Below are 10,235 nucleotides of genomic sequence, written 5' to 3' on the forward strand. Positions count from 1 at the left end.
ATCAAACTCAGAATAAGTCAAAATAGAATTTGATGGACACACTAAACCTTCATTAAAGGAAATTTGTATTAATTCTTCTGCTAATAGAAATGAAGATCCATTAACATTTAGCTGATATCTCTGACATCATCAGATATCCCTTTTTCCAAGGGAGGAGAGTCCCAATCAACCCATTTCCACACTATTGTTGAAGGAACTACTGAAGACGTAAATGTGAACAATACTCTTTTCTTAGAAGGCATGATCAAATGCTAAAGAGATAAAAAAAAAAAAAAAAAAAGGAGAGGTTCTGAGCATTAGGTCCAAATGAACTGAGTTGGAATATTTACCCCTGCTACTTCATAATTTTCACCATAAACAAGTTAATTGACTTCTCTGCACCTTGGTTTTCTCACCTATAATGCTGCTTGTGTGAAATGCTGTACAGGGCATCAAGTATGCCTCCTTACAATACATCCAACCCAAGGAATTCTCCCAGTTATACAATCATTTTTTCTCAGAGAAGGTCTTCAAAAGAAAATATTATTTTCTTACTCATTCCCTTTCTTAATCTGCATATAGACTCCATATGTCTTTTTGGTTTGAAAGGCATGAGAAGAATATTCACTGCGTACCTACTATGCATGGGTGAGTTAATAAATGTTGAAAAGAGGTACTGAGTGTGAGTATCAAACAAATCATATTCAGGACTTTAAAAAACTACACAAAATGATATTATCAAGACTTAAAACTTGAGGGGCACCTAGGTGGCTCAGTCGATTGAATGTCTGACTCAATTTTGGCTTAGGTCATGATCCCAGAGTGATGGATCGAGCCCCACATCAGGCTCTGTGCTGAGCATGGAGCCTACTTAAGATTTTCTCTCTCTCCCTCTGCATTCTGCCTCTCTCTCTCTCTAAAATATTTTTTAATAAAAAAAAACTTAAATTTTGAGTACCAAGATTTTCAGGGTACCAATTTATGCAACTCCCATTGAAAGCAACCACTAGGTAATCACCCACTCTGGTCTCAGCTCACATTTCTAGTACCAATTTGCAGAACCAAGCAATGGCATATAGACCTCAACCTAAAGAGCAGCTGAAATAAACTAGGATCTAAGGTTTTGGACTCTAGAGCCTCTCTAAAATATCAGCTATATGATTCAGCCTGCATGACATAAGAAATTCAAGCCATGAGGCTTCAGAAAAAAGTGCAGATCAAAAAATGACCAACAGAACAGCTATAGAGCTTATGAGGTGAATCTAATCAATATCATAGTCAAATAGATAAAAAAAATGTACATGATAGCAAGATATGGCAAATGATAGAATGGAGAAGAAAGATAAATCATTCAATATTAATGCTAGATATATTCTCCTTCCTCTGGACCTTGAGTCTTGATAGAAAAGTAAATTTAATTTCAGCATGCTATTTGTAAACATAAATATGTAAATGTGATTCACTGGCTAAAATTTTGTAGTGTAAGCCTATGAACAAAATATGGGAAACTTGGCCAGTGACACAGGATAGAACATAAATGTGAACAAGCATGACAGTCTATAAGTCTATAAGGTAGCAGGTGAAGAAGGGGAGGAAACATGAAAAAAGGAGCACAGGAGCTAATATCTTAATTTTCCAAAATAGGAAGTCAAGAAATACTGCCCAAAGTTGATGAAACATAACACAGAAATATAAAAGTATTATTTAAACTTCTTTAAGTATAATATTATTTAAAGTCACCAAGCTAACCAGTAAAAAAAAACAAAAACCAAAAAACCACACACCTACAATTTATCATAAAAAATAGCAAACATATGTAGAAGGATTGTAGACAGAGATAATATAAGTGAGCTAAAATCCTTACTCACAGAGAAATAAGATATATCATTTAAAGCTGATCAATCAGGAATTGAGATATATTATTTAGAAATATGGTAAGCTTGAGATTCACTCTAGTGTGTGACACATTCAATAGTTATTGAATACCTGCTAAGAAGCAGGTATTGTGATAGGTATCAAAGACTTATAGGCAAATATAAAACATTAATATAGAAGTGCTCAGTTATATAACTAGAAAATTAACATAATATGTCAAGTGATATTTTAGTAATAATGTTAAAGGCCTTTACTATCATAGAAACTAAACATATAGTGTATACAAAATAAAATTGAGATCCTAAAACTTATGCCCCACAACCAAAACTCTAGGAGAAAGAACAGAGATGGAATAACACTTAGAGGAGTCATATCAGAGATACTATTTAAACATATATGGCGGTGTTTAGCTTCTAGACTGATGAGTCTACACTATCATTACCTAATGCTGTAATGCTGGGTCCAATCAATTCACTAAGAGAAAAAAATCAAAAGATCATAAAGATTGAAGATTCAGAGACATAGTTGCTATTATTTGCAGGTTATATAATTTCCTCATCAGAATATCAACTTGAATATTTATATAAACCATGGTGTGATTCCTAAGATGACAAAAAAAAGGTAGAAAAGTTAACAGCTTTCCTATCTACTAGCAGAAACCAGTTAGAAAATACAATGGGAAAAATATTCACAATAGAAACAAATATGAAATAACAAAAATTACACCATTAAATGTAGAAAACTACATATAAAAAAACTAGATGTTACTTAACAACATAAAAAAGGACTTGAAAACATAGAAATTTATATTACACTCCTGAGAGGGAAGATACAATATTGTAAAAACACCAATTTTCTCCTAATTAATCTCTAAATTTGACATTTTTCCTAGCAAAAACTCAGGAAGTAAGATCTAAAACTATAAAACTCTTAGGAAAAAAATGGGTGAAATCTTCATGACATTTGATTTGACAATAATTTCCTGGATATGAAACCAGAAGTATAGGCAACAAAGGCAAAAGCAGATAAACTGGACTACATCAAAATTTAAAACTGTGTTTCAAAGGACACAACTGACAGAATAAAAAGGCAATCTATGAAATGGGACAAAATATTCACAAATCATATATCTGACAAGGAATTAATATCCAGACTATACAAAAAACTCCTACAACTTAACAACAAAAAAACAGTCCAATTTTTAAAATAAAGAATTTAGATATTTCTCCAAAGAAGATATACAAGGGCCAATAAATAAGCACATGAAAAGATGCTCAACATCACTTAATCATTAGAGAAATGCAAATCAAAACCACAATGATATGTCACCTGACACCTATTATGATGGCTACTATTTAAAAAAAAGAACATAAAATACAATAAAAGTATTGATGTGGATGTGAAAAAATTAGAACCCTTGGGCACTGGGTACTATTGGTGGAAATGTGAAATGCTACAGCCATTATGGAAAACAGCATGTCAGTTCCTAAAAAAATTTCAAATAAAATTACCATATGATCCAGCAATTTCACTTCAGGGTATATGTCCAAAATAATTGAAAGCAAGGTCTCGAAGAGGTATTTGCACATCTGTATTCACAGCAACAGTATTTGCAAGAGCCAAAAGGTGGAAGCAACCCAAGTATCCACTGATGAACTAATGGATAAGCATAATATGATATATACATGCAATGGAATATTATGCAGCTTTTAAAAAGGATATTTTGACACATGCTAAAGCATGGATAATCTTGAGGACATTAGGCTAAGTGAATTGAGTCACAAAAAGACAAATACTAGATGATTCCACTTACTTGAGATACGTAGAGTAGTAAAAATCATAGATATAGAAAACAGAATGGTAGTTGCCAGGTGCTACAGGTAGGAAGAAATGGGGAGTTATTGTTTAATGGGCACAGAATTTCAGTTTTGCACAACTGAAAAGTTCTAGAGAATGATTAAACGATGATGTTAATAAACTTAACATCACTGTACTGTATGGCTAATATTGCAATATCTCTGTTATGGGTATTTTACCACAGTTTAAAAAAAAATTTAAAAAGGGAAATGAATGCAATATAACATTTAAAATCAAAACAAAAGGCTAGGCTATTTAATAAATGGTGCTGGTACAACTAATTATTAATTTGGGGGTGAGGAGGAATCCAAGATAAATTATAGAATTAAAAATACACATATATATATATGTGTGTGTGTTTATTTATACAGATAAGTTTGCATATCTCTCCAAAGTTAATAATTATACACTTATATTATACAGTTAATAATTATACACTTATATATTATTTATACATTGTATTTATTTATACATATATATGTATTTTAATTCTATAATTTATCTTGGGTTCCTCCTCACCCCCAAATTAATTAATTATATATATATATATATATACGTATATACATATGTATACATATATATATATACATATATATGTATACATATATATATATACGTATATATATATATATACATATATATGTATACATATATATGTATATGTATATATATACGTATATATATATATATACACACACACACACACACACACATATAGTAGTTCCCTTTTATCCACAGGGCATATGTTCCAAAACGCCCAGTGGATGCCTGAAACCATGGATAGTACCAAACCCTATATAAACTATGGTTTTTGCTATACATACATACCTATAATAAAGTTTAATTTATAAATTAGGCACAGTGAGAGATTAACAACAGTAGTAAATTCGAGCAATTTTAACAACATACCATAATAAAGGTATGTGAATGTGATCTCTCTCTCTAAATACCTAATTGTACTGTCCTCATCCTTCTTGTGATGATGTGAGATGATAAAATGCCTACATGATGAAATAAAGTGGGGTGAATGATGCAGGCATTGTGACATAAGTGCTAGGCTACTATTGACCTTCTAACAAATCCATCTGAAAGAGGATCATCTGCTTTTGGACTGTGATTGACTGTGGGTACCTGAAACCACAGCAAGCAAAATCACAGGTAAAGAAACTACTATGTAAATACATACATACATATATATATATATATATAATACACATACACAGTGAAACTTTGGATTGTGAGTAACTTGTTCTGTGAGTGTTCCACAAGATGAGCATTCCTAATAAATTTTAACTTCATAAACGAGCAACGTCTTGCAATACGAGTAGTACCTGACACCAAACATCACATGATTACAACTGAACCAATGGTTCTCGAAATTTGCTTTGATATACAAGTGCTTTGGATTACAAACATGTTTCCAGAATGAATTATGCTCACAAACCAAGGTTTCACATAAAGAAAAGATGGCAAACTATTTTTATAATTATGGAGTTGGTCAAGGTCAGCCTAAACAAGACACAAAACGCAGAAGTGTTAAATAAATGTATTTTAAAATCTTGGCTTCATGAAGATGAAAACTTCTGCACCACAAAAAAAGAAACATAAACAAAGTTAAAGGGCAAGCAACGAATTGAGGAAACATTGTTTTGAAATATTTTTCACAAAGTTTGATATCCCGACTATACAGTGAATTCTCACTTTCACAGTAGTTTTGTTTCACAAAGTCACCATGACCACTGAATTAGCAAATACTGAATCACTGCTCCTAGGAGTAATACAGGGTTAGGTACCTGCAAGTCTTTGGTCACAGCATTTTCATCAACTGATCAATATATAACTTGTTAGATATGTGTTTTTACTTAAAGATAATTTATTCAACATATATTTTTTGATTAATAAACACAACTCACAGCCAATAGCACTACAACTTATGCCTGAATGAAGCTTATCTGACACACATATTTTCTCAGAAGGTACATCAATCACAGCCTTCTTGAGATCCGGGAAACTCTAGGCACAACTTCAGCACCATACTGAGAGTAATTTTAAACAGTGAAATCCCCCCCCAAACAGCACAAAAAATTGTTTAAGTGGCACTAAATAGGCTGAGAAAATCAAAACTGCTTATGCAGTTTAAGAGCTGAAACAAGAAGGCAGAGCTTTACCTATTCAACTGGAAATGTGTGCATCAAGAGACTCAAAATTTTCAGTGCTCTCTGCATGTCCATGAATGAAAGCATCACAAGTATTGACTTGAGGGTTACAAATAAATTTCAGCAAGTAGGCACACTCACAAGTACATAATCCACAAAAAACAAGGATTAGCTGTATTAAAATACATTTATAAATAAATTATTTTAAAAATAAAAAATGTTAGGGGTGCCTGGGTAGCTCGGTCCATTGAACTTCTGACTCTTCATTTTGGCTCAGGTCATGATCTCATGGTTCATGGGATTGAGCCATGTGTCTGGCTCTGTGCTGACAGTGGAGAACCTGCTTGAGATTCTTTCTCTCCCCCTCTCTGTGCCATTCCCCTGCTAGCACGCACGTTCATGCACTTGTCCTCTTTCTCCCTCCAAATAAATAATTGTTTTAAATAAATAAAAATAAAAATTAAAAATGGAAAGCCAAATAAACAAGTAATTCACACAAAAAGAATACAAATGTCCAAAAAATATTTGGGGGAAAAAATTCCTTCTCACTAATAATCAGGGAGATGTGACTTAAAACAATGAGAAATAATCATTGATGTCATTAATAAAAATTATACAAAGACAATCCACAAACAATTCATCCCACAGTGTCTTCCAGCTGTCTCTACATAATCCTCTCAAAAGAGCAATTTAAAATTTAAAGACAACTGCACCAAAAATGTCTCGAAAAGTATAGATTAACATGAAAAATTAATTAATGAATGGGTGAATGGATGGGATTGGTGAATAAATAGATGGATGGACAGGTGCAAGCAATTATTTTCAAACTATTCTATGGGGACTCATGGTGACATAAGGAATTGGCATGACTTTTTACAACTCATGGCATTGATTTTTTTCACAAAATATAAAACATTCATTAAAAAATTAGATTGCTTATTATAAACAACCCAAACAATGTTTAAGTATATAAAGTAGGAAGTTAGAGTCCCTCTGAAATATTAAGGATTAGATTTAACTATTAGATACAACTATAACAACTATTAACATAGTATTAGCATAGTATACATATTGCCAGGCTTTCTAAACACAAATAAATATTATTCTTCTCTTAATGCACTTATTATGAAGTTAGTTTGCACTATACATAGTCTTCTGCAAACCCTATTAAAATTGCTGGATTGTTATTTTCAAAAACCAAGAACTGAACAGAAAAAGATTAGTTTGCATTTGTATAGGAAGGAATTTATACAGAAACTTACATTTATATTTTAAAATCTTTATAACAATCCTATAAACAGAAAAATAGCCTTCTCATTTTAAATTATAGGAAGCAAAGCATAAATTACTTGTCTAAGATTATACAACCAATAAATAGCAGTCAGGATAATGACCTGAACTAAATCTTAAGGTTAATCAGGGCAGAAATCATATGTAATCCTTATTTCATATCATTCACAGTTACCTGGCACAAAATTTAAAACAACATGAGGGTATGATGCATGTTTATATTGTTTAGTGCTCTATACCCTGCATGTAACAAATGGTCAGTAAACATTTATAGAATAAATACATGGATGAATGTATAAAAGAATAGAAAAATGTGGAGGGATTCTAAATGAACGGAGATTCCTATCAAGCCAACAATTTTTTAATCTTTAAGATAAATAATAAATATATTTAACAGATCAACTACCCTGGAAACACAATGTAAGATGATAAATCAATTGAATACACACTAAGAAAGAGTGACATCAGTAATTACTGATATACTCTTCAACAGAGAAATGCTACAGTGAAAAATACTGAACAGTAGACAATATGCAGATTTAGCTTACTGTGAGAAAATGGGCCCTTTAAAACTTTTTTTTTTTAATTTAACAAAGTATTCACATGGGTTTGGATCAAGCATTATAGATATGTAAACTTGGGGAAGTTACTTAATCTCTTGAAACTCAATTTTCTCAAGGTTAAGTGAAAATATTTTATAGAATTGTGAAATTTAGGAGATATAGGAATGTAAAGTGCCTCTCACCATACCTGGCATGGGCTAGTCATTCAATAAATGCCAGATATTGGGTTTTTTTAAGTTTATTTAGTTGTTTTGAGAGGGATGGGGAGAGTCAGAGAGACAGGGAAAGAGAATCCCAAGCAGGCTCTGCACTGTCAGCAAGGAGTCCAATGTGGGGCTCTATCTCACAAACCATGAGATCATAACCTGAGCTGAAATCAAGGGTCAGATGCTTAACAGACTGAGTCACCCAGGCACCCCACATGCTAGCTTCTACTGTTAGCATTACTATTATCATTATCAGTATGATAATAATTTCCTAAAAATACACAAAATGAAGACTTTCCAATGGTAAAGTTTTAGTCCAATTATTTTAAGTCATTAAAATGACTCATAAAATCATAAAAACCTAGATCAAATGAATGCTTGATATTTAAGCTAAAATACATTCCTCTGTAAATGCCCACATCTCATGCCTTCTGCCTAGACACAAAAAAACATGCTTCTGTTATTTGAATGAGTATGTAACAGATGAAAAGTCTACTACTGACCTAATTTCCACAGTCACTATATTAGTCTCCATTACCCACTGTAACAAATAACCACAAACTTAGTAGCTTAAAACAATATTAATTTAATCTCAGACAGTTACTGAGATCAGAAGTCTGAAAGGAGTTTTACAGGGCTAAAATCAAGGAGTCAGCAGGGCTTATTACTTCTGGAGGCTCTAGGAGAGAATCTGTTCCAGCCTTTTTCATTTTCAAGACGCCACCTACATTCCTTGACTCATAGCTCCTTCCTCCATCTTTGAAGCTAGCAACGTAATATTTAAATTTTTTTTCTCTTTCTTCATCATACCATCTTCCCTATTTTAAGGACCCTTATGATTATGTTGGGTCCACCCAGGCAATACAGGATAATCTCCCCATTTTAAGATCCTTAGTCACATCTGCAAAGTCCCTTTTGCCATACAAGTTAACATATCCACAGTTTCTAGATATTAGAACATGGACATTTATAAAGAGAGGGGGACATTATTATTTATTATATTTCATCCCCCCAAAGATCACATTCATCCACAGCAAAATCCATTCATCCCCATCTCAACATTCTCCCAAGTCTCAACCCATTGAAGCATCAATTTAAACTCAGAATCTCCTCTAAATCTTATCAGCTCAAAAGTCCCAAATCTCATCATCTAAGTAGGTATGGGTCAAGTTCTGAGTATAATCCATCTAGAAGTCCAAAATGATTTTCACTGGGCGGAGCTTGTTCTTTCTGGAGGCTCCAGAGGAGAATTCACTTCCTGCTTTTTGGCCACCTGCATTCACTGATTTGTGGTTGTATCGCTCAACCTCTGCTTCCATCATCACTTATCCTTCTGACTCTGACCCTTTTGACTTTTTTTTTTATAAAGACCATTGTGATTACACTGGACCCATGTGGGTAATCCATGATATCTCCGCATTTCAAGATCCTGAACTTAACTGCATCTGCAAAGCTCCTTTACCATGTAATGTCACAGAGTCAGGTTGTGAAGATCAAGATGTGAAATCTTTTGGGGGAACTAATCTGCCTACCACAGCGGATAAACAATGTTCATTAACTAAATTGTATCTAAAATGTTTAACCCGTATGTTCAATTACATTGTTTTAAGTACTCCCCTCATTCACTGCCCAAATTACTGAGGCAATATTTTGTCATTTTTACATTTTGAATGTTGATTCTTCTGAAAGTTTCAGCAAGAAGTTCAGCAACAGAATAAGATTGTATATTGAATCATACAATTCCCAGAGCTGTTGAGATCTGAATAATTCCTTGACTAATTATTATTGTTTTGAGTATTTCCAAAGTACATAGAAGCTTCATTACAGGCAGAAAAAGTTAAACCCCTATAATAAAAATCATAACTATTCTCAAGCTGAAAGATACCTAACGAATCATTTCAATTTCAAGGATGAGAAAAATAAGACCTCGGGAAGTTAAATGATATAGTAGATGACACAAACTCTAATGTAGAGGACAGTGAGAATAAACTTATTTTAATAATATCTAATGCTGAACTGCATGGAAATCTGTTCTAAGAGCAAGCCTGAAAAAAAGCTACTGCATTCCTGGGGCACCTGGGCAGCTCAGTCAGTTGAGTATCTGACTCTTGATTTTGGCTCAGGTCATGATCCCAGGGTCATGGAGTCAAGACCCTCAGTGTAGTGGGCTCTGTGCTGACTGTGGAGGCTGCTTAAGATTCTTTCTCTCTCTCACTCCCTTTCTCTCTCTCTCTCTAATCTCTCTCTCTTTTCCCCTCTCACTCTCTCTCTAAAATAAAAAAATAAAACATTAAAAAAAGAAAAAAGAA

General features: G+C 33.1%; 1 protein-coding gene across 13 annotated transcripts in view; it reads right to left on the minus strand.

Moving 5' to 3' along the window:
• The window catches only part of ANKS1B (ankyrin repeat and sterile alpha motif domain containing 1B), a 1,065,991-nt gene that overhangs the window by 753,577 nt on the left and 302,179 nt on the right, over positions 1-10,235 (minus strand). Inside the window, exons 1-2 of one of the 13 annotated variants that reach the window (XM_042992989.1) lie at positions 4,540-4,681; positions 3,668-3,728 (exon numbers count right to left, since the gene is read on the minus strand). The exons of 9 other annotated variants lie outside the window; for them this stretch is intronic. Coding sequence is in view for 1 of the 4 variants with exons in the window: in XM_042992988.1 (XP_042848922.1) it covers positions 4,621-4,623 (3 nt within the window). In the remaining 3 variants the exon portion in view is untranslated. Of the gene's footprint in view, positions 1-3,667; positions 3,729-4,539; positions 4,693-10,235 lie in introns of those variants that run through there. 3 more of the 13 variants (XM_042992990.1, XM_042992988.1, XM_042992991.1) reach the window with 3 other exon arrangements.

The sequence above is a fragment of the Panthera tigris genome, chromosome B4 (assembly GCF_018350195.1).
Source record: "Panthera tigris isolate Pti1 chromosome B4, P.tigris_Pti1_mat1.1, whole genome shotgun sequence".
Taxonomy (NCBI): Eukaryota; Metazoa; Chordata; class Mammalia; order Carnivora; family Felidae; genus Panthera; species Panthera tigris.